At 50.9% G+C, this 18690-nt stretch overlaps 7 protein-coding genes across 7 annotated transcripts; 5 read left to right on the forward strand and 2 right to left on the reverse strand.

Annotated features, from left to right (window-relative positions):
- Nucleotides 1–65: 65 nt before the first annotated feature.
- Nucleotides 66–1793, forward strand: N7498_005710 (coatomer subunit delta; the record flags this gene model as incomplete). Its single annotated transcript, XM_058452772.1, has 4 exons — nt 66–68; nt 137–580; nt 634–830; nt 893–1793. The coding sequence occupies 4 exons, from the start codon at nt 66–68 to the stop codon at nt 1791–1793; spliced, it is 1545 nt and encodes a 514-aa protein (XP_058309310.1).
- Nucleotides 1794–3228: 1435 nt separating this feature from the next.
- N7498_005711 (CeGAL family transcription factor) lies at nt 3229–6209 on the forward strand (the record flags this gene model as incomplete). Its single annotated transcript, XM_058452773.1, has 5 exons — nt 3229–3324; nt 3390–3646; nt 3709–3820; nt 3873–4648; nt 4703–6209. The coding sequence occupies 5 exons, from the start codon at nt 3229–3231 to the stop codon at nt 6207–6209; spliced, it is 2748 nt and encodes a 915-aa protein (XP_058309311.1).
- Nucleotides 6210–6886: 677 nt separating this feature from the next.
- N7498_005712 (uncharacterized protein) lies at nt 6887–8496 on the reverse strand (the record flags this gene model as incomplete). The annotated part of the gene is made up of 2 exons (XM_058452774.1): nt 6887–7626; nt 7701–8496. The coding sequence occupies 2 exons, from the start codon at nt 8494–8496 to the stop codon at nt 6887–6889; spliced, it is 1536 nt and encodes a 511-aa protein (XP_058309312.1).
- Nucleotides 8497–9296: 800 nt separating this feature from the next.
- On the reverse strand, nt 9297–10517 carry N7498_005713 (uncharacterized protein; the record flags this gene model as incomplete). The annotated part of the gene is made up of 1 exon (XM_058452775.1): nt 9297–10517. One exon carries the CDS (start codon nt 10515–10517, stop codon nt 9297–9299), a length of 1221 nt encoding a protein of 406 aa, XP_058309313.1.
- A 1682-nt stretch (nt 10518–12199) lies between these two features.
- N7498_005714 (fatty acid alpha-hydroxylase) lies at nt 12200–13380 on the forward strand (the record flags this gene model as incomplete). The annotated part of the gene is made up of 2 exons (XM_058452776.1): nt 12200–13173; nt 13227–13380. 2 exons carry the CDS (start codon nt 12200–12202, stop codon nt 13378–13380), a joined length of 1128 nt encoding a protein of 375 aa, XP_058309314.1.
- Nucleotides 13381–14089: 709 nt separating this feature from the next.
- On the forward strand, nt 14090–16188 carry N7498_005715 (putative RNA splicing factor (Pad-1); the record flags this gene model as incomplete). Its single annotated transcript, XM_058452777.1, has 4 exons — nt 14090–14745; nt 14796–15104; nt 15158–15637; nt 15695–16188. 4 exons carry the CDS (start codon nt 14090–14092, stop codon nt 15951–15953), a joined length of 1704 nt encoding a protein of 567 aa, XP_058309315.1. The 3' UTR covers nt 15954–16188.
- A 280-nt stretch (nt 16189–16468) lies between these two features.
- ptcA (type 2C protein phosphatase PTC6) lies at nt 16469–18252 on the forward strand (the record flags this gene model as incomplete). Its single annotated transcript, XM_058452778.1, has 2 exons — nt 16469–16562; nt 16649–18252. 2 exons carry the CDS (start codon nt 16469–16471, stop codon nt 18250–18252), a joined length of 1698 nt encoding a protein of 565 aa, XP_058309316.1.
- Between the last annotated feature and the right edge of the window lie 438 nt (nt 18253–18690).

The raw sequence follows: 18690 nt of genomic DNA on the forward strand, positions 1-18690 counted from the left end.
TCTCTTCTGCAACAACGCGCTTTCTTTCGCTCATTTGAGGACCTTCTGCTACATCTACACCCGTCATGGTATGCATTTCGTCCCGAGTTTATTGCCCCCGTGAGCTCCTAGACTAACGGAGCCTCCCCACAACCAGGTTGTCCTCGCAGCGTCGATATGCACTCGCGGAGGTAAAGCGGTCCTCTCGCGCCAGTTTCGCGAAATTTCCCGGTCGCGCATCGAGGCCTTGCTTGCCTCGTTCCCCAAGCTTGCGGATTCCGGAACTCAACACACCACTGTCGAACAAGACAACGTCCGCTTCGTGTACCAGCCATTGGATGAATTGTACATCGTCCTAATCACCAACCGCCAATCCAACATCCTCCAAGACATTGACAGCTTGCACCTGTTTGCTCAGGTGACCGCCAGCATTTGCAAGAGCCTGGACGAACGGGAGATTACCCGCAATGCCTTCGAGCTGCTGAGCGCATTCGATGAGTTGGTGACATTGGGCTATCGGGAGAACCTCTCTCTGTCTCAGATTAAGACTTTCCTGGAGATGGAGAGTCACGAGGAGAGAATCCAGGAGATCATTGAACGGGTACGTTGCGGCTGCAATTGCGCGGCTACTTCCGTACTGACACTCGTCGATAGAACAAAGAGTTGGAGGCCAGTGAAGAGCGCAAGAGGAAGGCGAAGCAACTGGAGATGCAGCGCAAGGAAGCTGCTCGAACCGGCCGCGCTGCTGCCCCTCGCACACCATCCTACCCCGTCTACACACCTCCATCGCGCCCCTCGGTACCCGACACCTACGATACCTACGAAGCGGAGAAGAAGAAGACTTTTGCCAAGTATGTATTTCTGGAGCATGGAATATGGGAAATACAGGTTCTGACAAGATCATTTTCTATAGGCCCATTCCTTCTCGCGGCAAGGGTATGCAACTTGGTAAGAAGTCAAAGGCAACCGATATCTACGAGAAGGTCCGAGGCGATTTGGGCCCTGAAGTCGAGGAGTCCAGCCCGCTGGTGACAGAAACCTCGACTCCGGTACAAGAGATCTCTTCCGCTCGGGTATCCCTGACTGCAGACCGTGACCCCGTTCATGTTACGATTGCCGAGACGATTTCCGCCACACTTACCCGTGAAGGTGCCTTGAAATCATTCGAGGTCAAGGGTGACCTTCAGCTCCGCATTACCGACCCATCCTTCACCAAGCTGCGCCTTGATCTTCAGGCCACTCCTACCCACGGCGCCCAATTCCGCACTCACCCCAATGTCGACAAGGCCCTTTTCACCAGCTCCTCGGCCATTCAGCTGAAGGACACCTCCAAGCGTTTCCCCGCAAACAACTCCATCGGTGTTCTGCGGTGGCGTGTTGCCAGCTCGGCTGACAATGCCGATATTCTTCCCATCACCTTCACCGTCTGGGTGAACAAGGGTTCCGACTCGACCACCGTGACAGTGGAGTACGAGCTCACTGGCTCAGACAGCCTGCGCGATGTCGTTGTTACTATTCCGTACGGCGCAACCGAACCTGCAGTATCCAGCTTTGATGCCGTGTACGAGGTCTCGGGCGACAGCATTGACTGGAACCTGGGCGCCGTCGACGAGTCCAACCCCTCAGGCAGCTTCGAGTTCGAGTCAACCGACGACGACGAGAACGAGTTCTTCCCGATGAACGTCCGTTTCACTAAGACTCGGCCTTTCGTCGATGTGGACGTTCTGAGCGCTTCGCTATTGGAGATGGAAGGTGAGAGCACCGGCTTTTCCAAGGACGTTCGCAGTGTTGCAGAGAATTTCCTCATTGAGTAATTTGGATTTTGGGTTGTATAGAGTGGAAACTAATGACGTTCGGATTGTGGCCTTTTCTGGCATTTGCTTCGAAGATCGTGTTCTAAGCCCTTGAATTTTTACTGTTCTTAACATGACGTTCTCCTATCGAGACCGTGTCTTAGTTTTACCCAAAAATTGACACACCTCACTATATACTTTCACCAACCTTGGGAGGTTCGCTGTAGACCCCGTCTTCATCTGGGCAGGTGTTGTGTGCCCTCGTGGTGGTTGCATGCGCAGTGATGTCTACCACGATCACCCTCAATCATCCACGTGTAATAGTCTACGTCAGGATTATGAATATTTGAGATGATACCTTAGGCTGCTTGGAGAGCCAAGCACAATACGCCTATCTCAAGCTGCTGCTTCTTGTCACTGACTCGTTACTACCGTCAAGCTTCCAGTACCTCGCTCGCTGCCCATGGGTTTGTTGACCCGCCGTCCTATCAAGCTTTGTTGATCTAATCGCCAACCAGGGACGCCAAATAAATTAGCGCCACCACTCTTCAACGTCAGATTGACTGTGCTCCTCGGGTCTAGGCCCCCGTGATCGGTCTTTGGGAAGGTGCCGTGAAAGTTTTAGCCTTCACGACAAGATTCAGACTCAAATGGTAACCGATCTCTTAACGAAGAATGAAGGTTCAGCACTATCCCTTTTTCATGAACTATGCGGATCCTAAAAAGGACCGCGGCCCTCCTCTTCTTCCACTTACGCCTACTACAGGGGGAAGTCCCGGAGTACCCTCGTGTGTCCAAGGTCCTAATGCCCCCTACCTAGGATATCGGAACCTAGACCCTTTCGGTTCCAACAACCGATAACAGCAGCAGACAGAGAGTTGAGAGACCCCGGGGAGGAGATTCAGTGGTTAAGCCAATGCCTTCAGACAGGCCGATTGAAATCTGATGCAACGGCACCGTCCTTTCTGGTTGATGCAATACCCGACGATCAATTGACCAACCAAGTAGCAAACCCGCTCTAAAAAAGACCTCAAAATCGCCTCATCATCCCTCCTACGGTTGCATGAGGCAAATTTATACTGTTTAGAGTACACAAATACACGGTGGCCATTGTGCAGACACATCGTCCCCTTGGTCTGACATCGTCATCGTTGAATACAAGCCAAATAGACTTTCGACTTCCACGCGTTTCAGAACCGGAGAATCCTTATTAGGATAGTGCTGCGGGCACGCAATTCCTTCTCTCTTTAATAGGCCGCATCTCCCATTGCATTTTGTATTTTCTTGATGCCCGCCTTCTTATGTTTTTGTGGATCTGATGCTCGTGGCCTCAGATCTATACACCAAACTATTGAGGTAAGTCATTCAGGACTTGGAGAACATATCAAACCGACTTGCTGACTATTGTAAACCCATTTCAAGAAACCTTCAAGCCAGCATACTTTGCAAGATCACCATGAGCAATGTTCATTTTTTATCATGGGCTGAGCAGCAGACTCTATTCAAGTTATCTTGTGCTGATGCAGAAACCTGCAGTCAGTTATCGAGCGTGGTGTGTCTTGGGTTCATTGTGAAAATATAGAAATTGGAGCTGGCCCCTAATATCAAATGCCCCAGGACAACCCATTTCCCTCTCTCCAAAGAGCCGAGACTGAGCTCGGAACGAAGAAAATGGCTATCCCACGCCTTGCAGAAGGATCAGAATCGGCATTCACCTCACCCGGTAGATTCCATCGTCGACATGTTCGTCGAGCATGCGAGTCTTGTCGGCAGAGAAAGACCAAATGCACTGGTGACAAGTCTGGCTGCCGCAACTGCCGAGAGGCTGGCATCATCTGCTGCTACACGGACGGCAAAAGAGAGAAGTCGAAACGGTAAGATATACCTGTACATATCCATGACCCCGATGGTTAACACTATCCTTTTACTTTTACAGACAACTAGCGAGTCTCTCGTCAAAGGTGCAAGCATACGAAGATGTCATAAAAAAACTGAGCAGCCGCTTCGGAGTGTCTGATGAACAACTCGTGAACATCGCTCTAGCAGTAGTAAGACGCCCAGACCGCTTCAAATGACAGAACGTTTTCTGAGATATACCAGGACTCGACTTCCGATTTATCTCTTAATCCCGAATTCAGCTCGGGCACGACGGGAGAGCGCAAGATGGTCCTTGGATTAGGATCAGAAGAACCCCCTGATCAATCCGCCCCCGGTGATCCTCTCGATTTCATCGACCATACAGAAGAGGACTTTAACAAAGATGAAACTACCCGGGCCACTGGATTTATTGGAAGAAGCTCGGAGATCGCATGGCTCCAGAAGCTGAAAAAAGAAGTCAACAGTGAGTGTGACGGATGGCCTTCCACCATGTCTAATACGGACGATGAAAATGGTCTACCGTCTCCCACCTTGACTCCTCGGCCCGACGATCCAAGTGAGCTCAGGGTAGCGCCCACCAACTATTATCTCGATGATCTGGATGTATCGATTACTGAGCCAGTCGATGCTTACGGGGTGCCATCGCGGGAAACAGCGATGAAATTGCTCAATGCATACCTGACCTCGGTGCACCCATCGTTCCCGATCATTGGGATCCTCACTTTCGTCTCGCAGTTCCAGGTCTTTTTCAGTCAGCCATCTTTGAAGCCTGGAAATAAGTGGCTGGCCATTCTCAACTTGATCTTCGCTATCGCAGCCAAACATGGTCAGTTGATGGAGGGGGATTGGGAGGATAAAGAGGACAATCACCAGCTGTACTTTGCACGTGCAAGGATGCTCAGCATGGAGGACCAGCTCTTGCAGCATCCTGATTTGCAGCAGTTGCAGGTCGAAGGTCTTGCCTGCTTCTACATGATTGCATCTGGACATATTAACCGGTAAGTCTCTCGCTACATCGTTTCTCTATAATTATTCTAACACTATCTACCCAGAGCCTGGAAGCTGTGTGGAAGTGCAGTCCGTGGGTCGCTGGCTCTGGGTCTGCACCTACGCAATCTGGGACCCTGTACTTCGGACAGTTCCAAGGAAATACGATACCGTGTCTGGTGGTCATTGTACACGGTTGAACACCTCCTCACTGTCATCACCGGACGTCCATCCTGCATTATCGACAGCTCCTGCACTACACCTTTGCCTGTACCGTTTGATGAAAGTGACTTCCAAAAAGAAGAAGTGGCACATACGATCAGTGCTGCTGGACGAGCCGCATCCGATAGTCTGGATCGAGTGCCTTTCAACAACAGTGCAGCCAACCTGGACTCGAATACGGACGATGACGCCTGCGACAGTCCTGCGGAGTATGAGACTAAGATGACCAGGGCTGAATACTTGAAGAGTCTTCCGCCGTGCATGTCACTTTTCTTTTTGCAGCTGACATCCTTGACGACTATCTCCAAGCGCATGACAATCAAGTTATATAGCCCAGAGGCGCTGCAGTCTCCCTGGGCAAGTACCGAGTTTACGATTCAAAGCTTGATGCTGGAGATTGATTCCTGGTTCATGAATCTTCCATCGGCTTACGACTTTACCTCGACACAGACTTCTCAATGTCTTTTGGGCCAGCGAATGGGGCTTGCCTTCCTTTTCTACAGCACCAAGATCGGCATCACCAGACCCTGCTTGCGCCGGCCAGAAGCCTCACCACAAGAGGGCGACAGGGCACACGAGTTCTGCAGCAAAACTGCTGCAGATTGTGTCGAGTCGGCCTGCCACATGCTAACTCTGTTTCCAGATGCTCCAGACGCAGCCCTGCTGCACCGAATCACTCCCTGGTGGTGCACCCTCCACTATCTCATGCAGGCTTCTACCATTCTTCTTTTGGAACTCTCCTTTCGGGCACAGCATGTCCCTGAGAAAGCAGCAATGGTCTCAAAAGCCGCCAAAAAGGCAATTGACTGGCTATCGACACTGTCCAAGATGAACGATGCCTCCGAGAAAGCCTGGAAGCTCTGTGATGGGTTCCTCCGCCGCCTCACGCCCCATATTACAATCAACGAGAGCGAACTCTCCGAGAACGAGGAATCCTCTGCCAACTCCCTTCTAGACGAGCCTGAAATGGAAGAGCCGGACATTGGTGAGCCTGATATCGCCGAGCTGAGCGCGATATCTAATGATCAGGCCTTGGACGACTTGTCATTCGGCGCATCTGAGATGCTGCCCCTAGCATCCGCAGCTGAAATGGATACAATCGCTGCAGAGATGGACTCGATTGCCTGTTCGCCGATGGAGCAATCGGGAACACCTCCTCTCGGCATGCCAGTGCCTTGCAGCTTCGAGCCTCCTGATATACTAGATCCGTTTATAAAGCCGGAGAAGTCTTCATACGATGACTACTTCCCCTATGACCCGGTAACACGACAGCTCACTGGGTCTTTCTTCCCAACTGGATCCAATGTGGATCTTGATCTGGGGTATTTTTATGGTGATGCTGTGTGTTGAATATTTGCAAAGGCTAGAATTTTGAACGCAAGGGGAAATTTCATATTGAAAGATTACGAAGGGGATAGATCGCAGATTGTCATTGGAATTTGTGCGGGTTTCCGGAGATCTTTTGGTTCTACTGGATCAAAACATAAAACCATGAATCTCTATAGAGTCAAAAGTTTATGTTTTGCTATTGTGCTATTGTGCTATTGTGCTATTGCGCAAAAAAAACTTAAGAGTATCTAATGCCTTTTACAGATTTTATTTTTTTTGTTCAATTCGATAATGTGCCATTCTCAACACTAGGCTAATCTAAATCTAAACAAGTATCGACAGTGTACATACAATATACAGAATGCGAAGCCTAAAGACTCTGTAATGGGGAAGCATTATGTGCAACTCTGGGAAATCAGACCCATGTCGTTGTGGTACAAATGAGCTACCCGGGGTGAGGTCCTGGTCCAGGTGGCAGGTCCAGACCAGTCTCTGCTTCTGGCTTCCTCGGGCATGCGATCATCATGGCGTAACTTACTCCGAGAGGGAATGATAGAACCTCGTCATCATAGTAGACGGGTGTAACAATATGTGAGAATGGAAGTCGGAGTGTAGGGGAAAGGTGATGCAGGTAGGTGCAGAGACGAATAGACACTGTAGTTCAGAGAATTGACATCTCATGCGCGTGGAAGACCCTCCTAGGATTCCCAATTGCGTCTCTTGGCTGTAAACAATAGCTTCGCATCCTCTTCTTGGGAAGCAGCACGAGCCAAAGAAAAGTTAGCCGAGATGTGTATGCAGACGATTTTCTCGAGGCGAATATCCACAATATGGTTCTTGCGGTTGGCTTTACTGCTCCATTGAATCTGTGGACGTTTTGAGTTGTCTTCCCATTCCTGAAGATCGATACCAAGAAGACCTCGCGGGTCCATAATGAATTTTTCGATGCAGCCTAGCACTGGGAGAAATCGACGCCTCACTCCGCAGCCCTGGTGATTTGTGTCGATTTGGTAGTCTGGGTACTGCTTCATGGATGCGAATAGGGAAATGATATCCGAGGGTGGACCTGAACAAGTTGGTGCTGGTGTGGCACCACCGTTCTCGACGTCGTCATTGTCTTCATCATCGTCCATGCTAAAATCAGGATCGATCAACGTAGATCCCAGGAAGATGCTTTTCGATCTGAGCGCGAAGAACCGAGTCATCTGACCCAGATGAAATAGATCACACTGGCTCCCATTCCCAAACCCGGCTCGACACTGGTATTCACGGCTGTAGTTTGAGGTAGAGAATGACATGCCCAATGTGGGTCGCGATGATGCAGGCCTGGTGTGCAAGGTCTCGTGAATTTCTTCAAGGCCTCCGTATACGCGAAGGAAGTGCGCTTGCAGGTCGGTGACGGTGTTCATGACACATTGTCGCCGAAAATACAGCTCCTCTGGAAACAAACGTTAATTACCTTTACTCTAGAAAGCTTCGAGTCAAGCAACCCCAGTCAAGCGGTGTACATACCTTCTATTCCCTTTCCGAGATATCGCCATCGAAGACAATTGGTGGTAGACGGCTCTGGACCATCATCCCAATACTTGGAGCCCATGACCAGCAGTGTGTGCATCATGATCTTTGCAATCTTGGTTTCCCCTATAAATGCAGCAATGATAATGATCTGCCGGACGCGATCTTCGGTTGACTTCAAGAGAGCGGCGCTAAACTTGTCCAGAGAGATCTTGGTCTTGCCAAACACGTACCAGACTCTCTTGAGAGTATCCCTGACGATATCAGGTGAACTGAAAGATTCGGCTATCTCGATCGTCCTTTCAACGATCGACGGAGAGGTCACCCTCAGCTCGCTTTCGAATATCACCTTTTGGTCCTTGCTGAGGCCATCTGCGCAGAGGATTCTCAGAAATAGTTCGATAGCCTCTGCCCCACATAATTTCGTCAAATGAGTTTCAGAAATCTTTACCATTGGCAGGTTAAATTGGAGGGCATCAACATTGCCGTCCAGGTTGGTATCGGAGGCCAAACCAACGCAACTTGGCGCTTGTCTTTCCATGTATTCCGCGATAAGCCGTCCTTCAGCGAACTTGTCAGGGTCCAAAAGTGCCCGGAAGTATGGACTGTTGCGCATGAGGGCTTTACTGGACACTTGCCACTGTCGACTACCAGTCGACGAAGACTCGGCATACTCAATGATCATATCTCCATCGGGGCAAATAACTGTTGGGAAGCTTGAGTCGTTCTGGGAGGTTCGTTTGGAGTCCCTGCTGGGCGAAGATATCCTCTTCTTCATCTCATTCGCTTTCATCTTGCCTGAGAGAACCGGAGAGCCCTCAGTAACAGAAGCTATTGGTGGTCCTCCTGGGTGGGGCAGAGGAGGGTAGTCAGTGTTCATGACTGCATATCCTCCCCCAGGTTCATGTGAGAGGGGTTTCCGGGTTGGAGTAGATACAAAACATGAAATCGACGAAATATTTGGGATCCAACAGACAGTATCTTTCTGATCGCAATCAGCTCAGTCACTTGGATTTCCGAGATTGTGTGCCAAACCTAGCCGCTCTGCAGTATGGAGCCGCTGAGAATGCCGCTGCACGGTAAACAAGGATGGAAGGAAGTGAAAATGAAGGGACTTAGAAGAAGCCCAACGGCTATTCTCAAGGACTAGAAGAATATTTTGATCTTCAGACGACCATTCAATCGCCGTGCGAAGACAAGAACAGTTGATGCTGTGGCTAAATGTGACACGTGCCCCGCCAATTGAGGTGGCGAGTGAGTTTATCGCCTGATATGTCAGGCGTCAAACTTCCCTATTATTTTCATTTTCATTTTTTGGAATGAAGCTTTGGCCTTGAAGAAATGGAATGAACCAAATATGCTATTTTGTAAGACTGACAGAGATCTCGTGTACAGTATGTCATCATATCCATGGTAACCGTCGTCGAGAACAGATAACTTTTGCTCCAACAAACTCCCCATATAGGCCAGAGAAAATATGCGCTTATAATCTTAGAACAAAACAGAAATACGTGTTCCAGCTTTCAGAGGACATAAAAATTTTGAGTGTCAGGTCATCAACAGTCCCAGAAACCAGAGGTACCGAGACTCAAATCATGGCAGGATAACCATCGGGAAATGCACGATATTCGGCCCCGAGCGGATGTGCGTCTCTTCTTTATTGGCCTCTTTGTCTTTCCGGTTGGCGTCCCGTAGTCTCAATGCCTGGCGAACTATATAGTATAGTTTCATGACGCTTTCAGGCTGTGCCTCTGGTGAATCGACATCCCCTTTTAGGATGTGAACAGGATCGGACTCAAAGTTCGCCGCTAATTCAGGCGGAATTAGGGAGAAAAGACCCAATGGATTTTGCTTTTCCAGTAAATGTGATGATGCAAGCAGGTTTCGACCCTTTGCGCCTTGTCTCCCGTCCAAAATGGCCAGCTCCATCACGTTGTTCCCATGGTATTCGGTGAAAAATGGCTCACTGGAGAGAAATCCGACCACAAAGTCCCGGTTCGAACATGCAGCAGCTATTGTGCTCTGTCGGAATTCAGGTGTGAATGCAGAACCACCGGCACTTGGCAAGCTGAGTACCAGGCCTCGAGCGAGGAATGGTGGAGGTGGAACGCCATCCTCCGGTTGAATGTGAGGCTGCATAGTGATGGTCTCGGTGACAGAAATCGTCGAGGATTTGCGCATTGAAATCCCATTGTTTGAACTGAATTCAGGCCAGCCATTTGTCGTAGTTATTTCCTCCGTCGCGTCTCCCTCCGGGCAATCCTCGTTGTCCGCAGCCGAGATTTCCGTCTGAATGGTTTTGTATGTACTTGCAACAGCCTCGCGCGCTGCCTTTCGGAGGGTAGGAATCAGAACGTCCTCTTCTTGCTTGTCTACCGGTGCCCCGGGGGCCCACGCAGTCGCCATTCCCGCCCACCGACCCACCTTCACGGGTCCGTTTGTATAATTTCGTTTGATCACATCGGCGAGGACTTTTCGTTGTTCCCAATTGGTACTGTCGCGACACATGAAATTGACGAGGGAGTTCAAGACTCGACTGCCCTCCCACAAAATGAAACCGTGCTTCTTAGAGAGGTAGGTCAATTGGTCGATAGTGTGATTTGACCAGTCATCGATGATGTGGGCTTGAATCTGCAAAATAGCGATATGCGGACCGACCTCCTCAGCGAGTTGCACAAGACTCTCGGTGTCTGTGATGGTGTGAGAGGCCAAGGCACAGATCGGCTGCCCATAAGGGAGGGCTTTCTTCGTCTCAGCCAATTTCTGGATATACTCCAGGATCTCATTGTCCGGGGAGCTGTCCGTTACCGACATGATTGAATTGAACGGGGGTGAAATGGTGGACCGAAGAATGGGGGGGACAGCTCTTAAGCAGAAAGCCGGCGGGGCGTGGAAATCCCCACCCAGAAAGCTAGCGCCGAGTTTACCCCTGTCAATTGAAAATTGTCCCAAAATCGCCTTGTTTTTCACCCTGACAAAGATGAAGGTCCACAGAAACGCGGGTACGCGTATCATATGCGTCCTTTCGCCCGAGTGGGGAACTAACTGGCAGTGGGCCTGGCTGAAAGGGGAACGCGAGATCGAATACTATCGCGCTATCGCAGTTCTGCAAGCCGGTCCGGTGGGCGATTTGGTTCATGCGGGTGGTCCTGCAAAGTGCAAAATGGGAAGGTCGCTATTGGTATCTGAGAGCCGGGAGTTGCAGCTTGCAGGCCCGTGCTAAACTACTAGTTTGCGAACTAGCTTTCGGTCAAGAACCTCAATCTTAAGCTTCAAAACAACCCAACGGTTTCGTGTGCACGTGATCGACAATGCTTCAAAGCTCATCAATATGGAAGTGAACAGTACACGTAGAGCCCCCATTCGGAGAGAGCTAAGAAGATTGGCCGTCTGAAACTCAACCACTGGTTGTCATCGCGGATGTTATCCGCGCGTTGATGCCCACTACCGGGCTAGTGTGTGATGCATCTTCCAGGCCCTCCGCAACTCCTCGCACATTCGAATGCTTTATACAGTTAAAGGTCAAGTTTTCACGCGCCTTATTAATCTATATTATTAGATTGGCCCTAGTGTCGTAACTCTCATGACCTTCGACTTGTATTTATTTCAGCTTCTTCATGAAGCTTGCATTCACATAGGCGGCTAAAATGCAAAGAAATTGTACTGGTGAAGTCTGTGTGACATGTACTCCTTACCCTTGTCATTGGGTCATTCATAGGTTGATTTGCAAAGCTCTTTCTTACCGAGCGAGTAACCTGCGCATACTTTACATTGGGCATCATTGTGAATGTCCGATATAGGGTATTGATTGATCACCATGCAACCAGGTACTTCCTTCGCACTATGCACGAGGGCTTTGGAACACAATGATAGTCTACTATCCAAGGCAAAATAAACTACTGGAGCTTGGCTCATTAGTTATAATACTTCGTTGGATAGTCTAGACAAACGATATTTGAATCGCGACCGGAATAATTGAACAAACGGGAGGAATTCCAAGCGGAACCACAAAATCCCTTGGTCCTTGTTTAAGATTCTCAACACTTTTTGATCATAGAACTCTTGAATATTCTCCGGGTCTTAAATGAATTTCACGGAAACCGAGGGAGACGCTGATTAGATAAGAAGTCACATGCGCCCCACTCCTCTCCTCCTGCTTCGGATGGCGCCGTTGGGTTTTCCTGTTTGTCCAGTCTCTCTGATGGCCTGATCAACACTCTCTCACCTATCAACTACTATACGTACCAGCCAACCGGGATTGTCACCGTTGTTGAACCAAAAGAAATTCTGCCCATTTACCGGGGCGGGAAGAGTGATTGTCACGCCACGCCTCCCCTGAATAATTTATTGCCCCATCAAAACCGAAGCATCCGCCGCTTCGAACTTTGACCACCGACTCCCCCTCCCTACTTACGGTCGCCTGTCCCACGATTTGCTTCGAATCCCATCTTTTCTGTGTTGGTTTTTCCTTGCAAAAGTGAGAACCACCCCACAAAATGCCTGGACGTGTTCTGCCGACGTTCACGCCTGCCGAGGTCGAGTCTCATAACAGTGCCAAATCCTGCTTCGTTACCATCGGTCGCAATGTCTACGATGTCACGGATTTCGTGGAGGATCACCCAGGTGGCGGTGATTTGATTCTGGACTACGCGGGCAAGGATGTGACGGAGATCATGGTGGATGAGATTTCCCACGAGCACACCGAGGCTGCCTACGAGATTCTCCTGGACTACCATGTTGGTTTCCTCTCCTCCGATGCATCCGGAAAGCCGAACGACTCGGCTGCCAACGCCGGCGAAGGCGAAGGCGAAGGGGTGGTCTACCAAACCACCGGAATGTCGCGGGAAGAAGATCTGTCCGTTGAGACCGACTTCTCTCAGGATTTCAAGACCCATAAGTTCTTGGATCTGAGCAAGCCGCTGTTCCCTCAGCTCTGGTACAGCACCTTTTCCAAGGAATTCTACCTGGAGCAAATCCATCGGCCTCGTCACTACAAAGGAGGCCAGTCGGCTCCTCTCTTCGGCAACTTTCTGGAACCCCTCAGCAAGACCGCGTGGTATGTTGTTCCTATCATGTGGCTTCCCCTGGTCGCATATGGAACCATGATTGGAGCCGGGGGTTTGAATAATCCTTCGGCTGCTGCTGCTTATTGGGTTGGCGGTGTTTGCCTCTGGTCCCTGATCGAGTATCTCATGCATCGCTTCCTCTTCCACGTCGATAACTGGCTTCCTGATAACCGAGTTGGCCTGACGCTGCACTTCCTGCTTCACGGTATCCACCACTATCTCCCCATGGATAAATATCGACTTGTCATGCCGCCGACACTGTTTGTCGTACTGGCAGCTCCCTTCTGGAAGTTGGCTCATGCGGTCTTCTTCTACAACTGGTATGCGGCTGTGCAGGTTTTCTGTGGAGGTGTTTTCGGTTACGTCTGCTATGATTTGACCCACTATTTCCTCCACCACCGCAAGTAAGTGTCCATCTTTAATCCTTTTGATCAATTGCATGACTGACATTGTCTAGTCTCCCCATGTACTACAAGGGGCTTAAGAAATACCACCTTCAGCACCACTACGCTGACTTTGAGAACGGATTCGGTGTCACCAGTCGGTTCTGGGACCGAGTCTTTGGCACTGAGCTGGAGACTCCCCCTCCCAAAGGTGCCAAGGCTCAGTAGAGGTTGTTCCTTTCGCAGATGTCCGTATCGACGGCTTACCCTTTTAATGATGAATTCACGGAGTTAGTCACTGGCCATATGACCGCCAAGGACTGGTACATGCCCCCCTCGCACATTGGCAACTGAGGAGTTTTGGATGGTTCTCTCTGCTTCCTGCATAGGTGACTTCTCAGGCCCCGTGGTCGTGAGAAGTTGATTCACTTTACATTTCTTTTACCAGCATCACTTATCAGTGTACATGAGACTTATTTAATCCTAATGGAAAAAAGACCCAATGTTTTACGCCCATCAAAAAGCTTTTCCAATTTAACTTCAGCGTGAATTGACATGCCCACGTAATACACATCGTGAGACCATAGTAAAAATTGGATTTTCACGTGATGGGAGTGGCGAAGTTTGTATCACCGCCTGGATTTTTCTGCCATCTTTTCTGCCACCATGTGACCTGCCACCGCCGTTTCCTGCACTACCACATATGAACTTAAGTTTGGGTTTCTTCGATAATCGAGCCCGTTTTCGCGATCCAACTGCATATCTGACCGCGTGGAGCTCTTTCTGAAGCCGTGATATTGCAAAACTGAGAAGAAGGGTTTGAACTTTCTCCTTGCCCTATCTTTCGTGACACTCTCTGACCGTGCCCTTTAGTGACTTGATTTCCTCTCCCAGGCCATCGTTCATATCACAATTAGCGACAAGTTACAACTCCGCAATGTCGGGACTCGACGTAGAAGCCTTGCTCGAGTCTACGGCGGCTGCCCCTGCCGATGTACCCGTCAAACCCGAAGACCGCGACGATCGCGATCGAGCGGACCAGGATGGACGCCGGGATCGAGACCGTTCCCGTGATAGAAACCGCCGCAGAGACCGCAGCCGAGACCGTCGCCGTGACCGAGATGCCGATGGCGATGAGGACATGAAGAGCCCTCGAAGCGAACATGGCAGTGCTAACGGAAGCCAGAGAAGCCGGAAGAGGAGCCGTAGCCGTGATAGTGACCGACGTCGCCGTCGTGATCCCAACAGTGATGACCTCCGCTCCAGCGGCGACTTTTATCGTGGGGGAGGACGTGCTCGCACTCGTTCACGATCCCCCGATGATGACCGACATTATCGCCCCTCCCGACGGGGCGGACGAGATGATGACCGCCGCCCTCGCCGTGATCGTGACGGCCGCCGTCGCAGCCCTCGTCGACGGAGCCCCAGCAAGTCCCCTGAACTCAATGAAGATGAGCGGGATAAACGAACAGTTTTTGTGCAGCAACTTGCCGCACGTCTGAGAACTAAAGAGCTGATGGCCTTTTTTGAAAAGGTCGGTCCCGTCAAGGAGGCTCAAATCGTCAAAGATCGTGTTAGTGGTCGATCGAAAGGGTGCGTTCACACCTCTCTGCTGTTCGCTCATCATACTAACTTCTGAATAGTGTCGGTTACGTCGAATTCAAAAGCGAAGAATCCGTCCCTGCTGCGATTCAGCTTACCGGCCAGACGCTTGTAGGCATTCCCGTCATCGTACAGCTTACCGAAGCCGAAAAGAACCGTCAAGCACGTAATCCGGAGGCCAGCTCGAGCTCTGGACACTCCGCACCATTTCACAGACTCTATGTGGGTAATGTTCATTTCAGCATCACTGAAACCGACCTCCAGAATGTCTTCGAACCATTCGGCGAGCTGGAGTTTGTTCAGCTGCAAAAGGACGAGACGGGTCGGAGCAAAGGATATGCATTTGTGCAGTAAGTCAATGGTCCCTCAATTTTCGAGTTGACCTCGCTGACTGTCTGTTTAGGTTCCGTGACCCCACTCAGGCTCGTGATGCCCTGGAGAAGATGAACGGATTTGATCTTGCTGGTCGAGCCATTCGTGTGGGCCTTGGCAACGATAAGTTTACCCCTGATTCGAGCGCGACTCGTCCGCAGGGCCCTTCTGCAAACCAACCCAATTTCCAGGGCTCTTCCTTTTCCGGTCATGGAGGGCGAGGCCTCCAGGCTGGTGGCTCGAACAACTTCGACCGTGCCGGCGGCGGCAGAGAAACCGAAAAGTCCACCGGTGCCAGTGCTCTTGACGACACAGATGTTTCTGGGGTGAACTTCAACAACTACAGTAGAGACGCGTTGATGAGGAAACTCGCACGTACAGATGAACCCGAGCCTTCAATCCACGAGCAACAGAAGATGCTCCGGCCCAAGACCGAAGTGAAGCCGCTGCCCGTGAACGTGAACCAGGCGAGCCGCTGCGTCTTGCTTCGCAACATGTTCGACCCTGCCGAGTAAGTTGATTCCGCGTATCTGTTCAAACCTCATGTTTCAATGCTAACAAATCACAGGGAAGAAGGCGAAGTCTGGATCAAGGAGTTGGAGGACGATGTCCGCCAAGAGTGCGAAGAAAAGTACGGCCATGTTGTTCACATCTCACTAGATCCGAACTCCCAAGGCGACATCTACCTGAAGTTCGACCGTGTTCAAGGCGGCGAGAATGCCATCAAGGGCCTGAACGGCCGATTCTTCGGCGGTAGGCAGATCACCGCTCAACCCGTTGTGGATGCCGTCTACAGCAGTCTGTTCTCGCGCACCCGGGCCATCTAACATGTCGACCGCTCAATTCTGTGGGTCTTAATGGCCCTTATCTAACATGGCACATTCTTTTTCAAGCAGATCCCCCGTCATGTTTTCTCGGCTCTTGATGATTCTGCTCTTGGTAGGTGCCAACCTTCGCGTTGTTCGTCTGTCACTACACGGAGCCTTCTCGAAATGATCTTGTCTTTAGGAGCCTGTATCGAATTCAATTCCAAGCAGTCCTGCTGGGCTTTTTTAACCTTTATTCACTTTCTCAGATATCGCTCGGCTATTCCCGGCCCGCTATAATCCAGTGATCCTGCACTACGTAGATGAATTCACTCCCATCGTGAGGATCACTGCATTTTCAGTAGTCAGTATCATCGCATATTCCATAGAAATGACAAGAATCTACTTGAAAGTCTATGGTTCTACAAGTAAACGCGAATTACTAGGAACTGATCTGCCGGATACGGTCTTATCTGCCGACGCCCGGCCCGGGGCAAGGTGTCCCCCCACGCCCAACTGGCCTTTGCATTCTCCCTATGCCACCACACTGTCTCTCTATCAATGGGCCATTCATGATCGTCACTTCAGCGAGGCGAGTAACAGGCCGGGCCTGGACCTCGACCGGTTACAGTACGTGGATGCTATATCTCCGACACCTGAAGATCTTTTTTGAGGACACCCCGGCTTGACGGCTAACCATATTTCCCCTTGCGCAGGTTTCATCCGCCCTCGAAGGTCACAAGAGTACAGCACCGAGGCTATACCTCAGGATGAGCAAACGATCGTGAAGAGGCGCCCGCAGTTTCGCGACTACTTCATTACCCATCTGCCGTCGTCCTCTCTCCACCCGGATCCTCGGGGACCGACCTCGCCCTTTCATAAACTCCCGCGCTCTGCCTCAGTACCTCACACCGGGGACACGTCTCAATCGCCGACCCCCTTCCAGGCATTAGTAGACCGGGAGACAACCGTCGTCCGAATCCCGCTGCGCAATGCCAAGCACCACTTCGGAGCCGTCACGGCTCGCGGCACTCGGCCTACAAATCAAGATACATACCAGGCCGGTGTGATCGATATCCCGGCATTTGCAAAACGGCCCCCTGCGTCACTTACAATCAAGCGAAACTCTTCGCCGCGCGAGTCGCGGGCGGCAGACACTGCTAACGGGGACCCGCAAGTATTCTACTTCGGCATCTTTGACGGGCATGGCGGGTCCGAGTGCAGCACATTTCTTAAGGAAAATTTGCACGAATATATACAGGACGCCGCCGCGGCTTTTGAGGTTGGGTCGAGTCTTCGCACAAATCAGCAGCAGATAAGCGGGAGCGAGCAGGCCATTGGCCCGTTACCGGTGATGCAAGTGGCCAACCGCCACCGAATCGGAGATTTGGAAAAGCATCTCGTACAGAACTGGAGACGGATGGTCGGTGGTTACTTCAAGAGATTCAAGCCGCCTCACTTCTCTTACTATGGTTCCGAATCCGCGGAGGCCCCCTCAACGGGTCATGTCTCTATTGAGGAAATCATGGAATACGCTTTCCTGCGAGCCGATCTTGACTTTGTGAAAGCGCAAGCTGCAAAGCGAGATGACGATTTGGTACAGGCCGAGAAACCTCTCAATGATGACGAGATTCTTCACAGTCCCAGCTTAACCCGGGCTCCGAAGATTGGCGGCCCTTCTCGATTCAAGGGCGGAAGCACTGGAAGCGTTGCCATGATCTCGACCCCCAGCCCGACTCCCTTCTGGCATCCCGCCGGTCCCTCAAGCCTGCTCATCTCGCATGTCGGCGACACCAGGGTATTACTATGCTCTACCGAGAACGGCGAAGCCATTCCTGTCACCTCCAACCATCACCCGTCCTCGCCAATAGAGGCTGGACGACTCCGCCGGTATGCTGCGACTTTTGTTACCGACTCCTTCGGCGAAGAGCGCATGAGTGGACTTGCCAATACCCGCGCCTTTGGAGACGTCCAGTCCAAGCGGATTGGCGTTTCTGCCGAGCCGGAGCTCCGTCGCATTGAAATGGGTGCCGCCGAGTACTCATTCCTGGTCATGGTATCCGACGGTATCGGTGGCACTCTTCTCGATCAGGAAGTTGTCGACATTATCAAGGAAGCCCGGACACCCGAACAAGGCGCTCGCGACGTAGTCAGCTTTGCCACCGAGGTTAGCAAGGATGGTGATAATTCCACCTGTCTGGTCATTCGCCTTGGTGGATGGGAGCGCCGACAAGAGGGAGGCGTTGGCAGTCTGGGAACGAAGGAGTCCCGCGAGTGGCGCCGACAGGATGCCACCGATCCGCGCAGGTCACGGACGTGATATCTCCCCAATCTTGTAGAAATGTTGTCTGTACATAGTTTTGATCCCAGTAGGGCTCGGTTGCACATAATTTCGCCGTTGTTCAGCTTGAAAGCGGTGGTTTTCTTTTTGTCGATGAATTCAGCATGACATGGTCTATTGTATCTACCTGCCAGAGCAGAAACTTGTGGAATAGCCGGTGTTTAGATGTTAACTATTATAAACATTTTTTTTCCTGATCGGACTCGGCAGTCCTAACCATTCTCTACATACTAGACCATTTTTCTTACCTGGCATTTCTTGCATGATGGAGCAAAGCATGTTGAATATCAGAAGTGGACATCAGGCAACACGCACTCTTGGGGTGTTAAAATGCCCGAGGTCAAGCCAAGAAAAGGAACGGGCAAATTGCCCATGCGCCAATGGGCGGACTATATACCCACCACATGCATCGGCACT

This window comes from Penicillium cinerascens, assembly GCF_028974065.1.
Source record: "Penicillium cinerascens strain IBT 15544 chromosome Unknown contig_5_segment0_segment0, whole genome shotgun sequence".
NCBI lineage: Eukaryota > Fungi > Ascomycota > Eurotiomycetes > Eurotiales > Aspergillaceae > Penicillium > Penicillium cinerascens.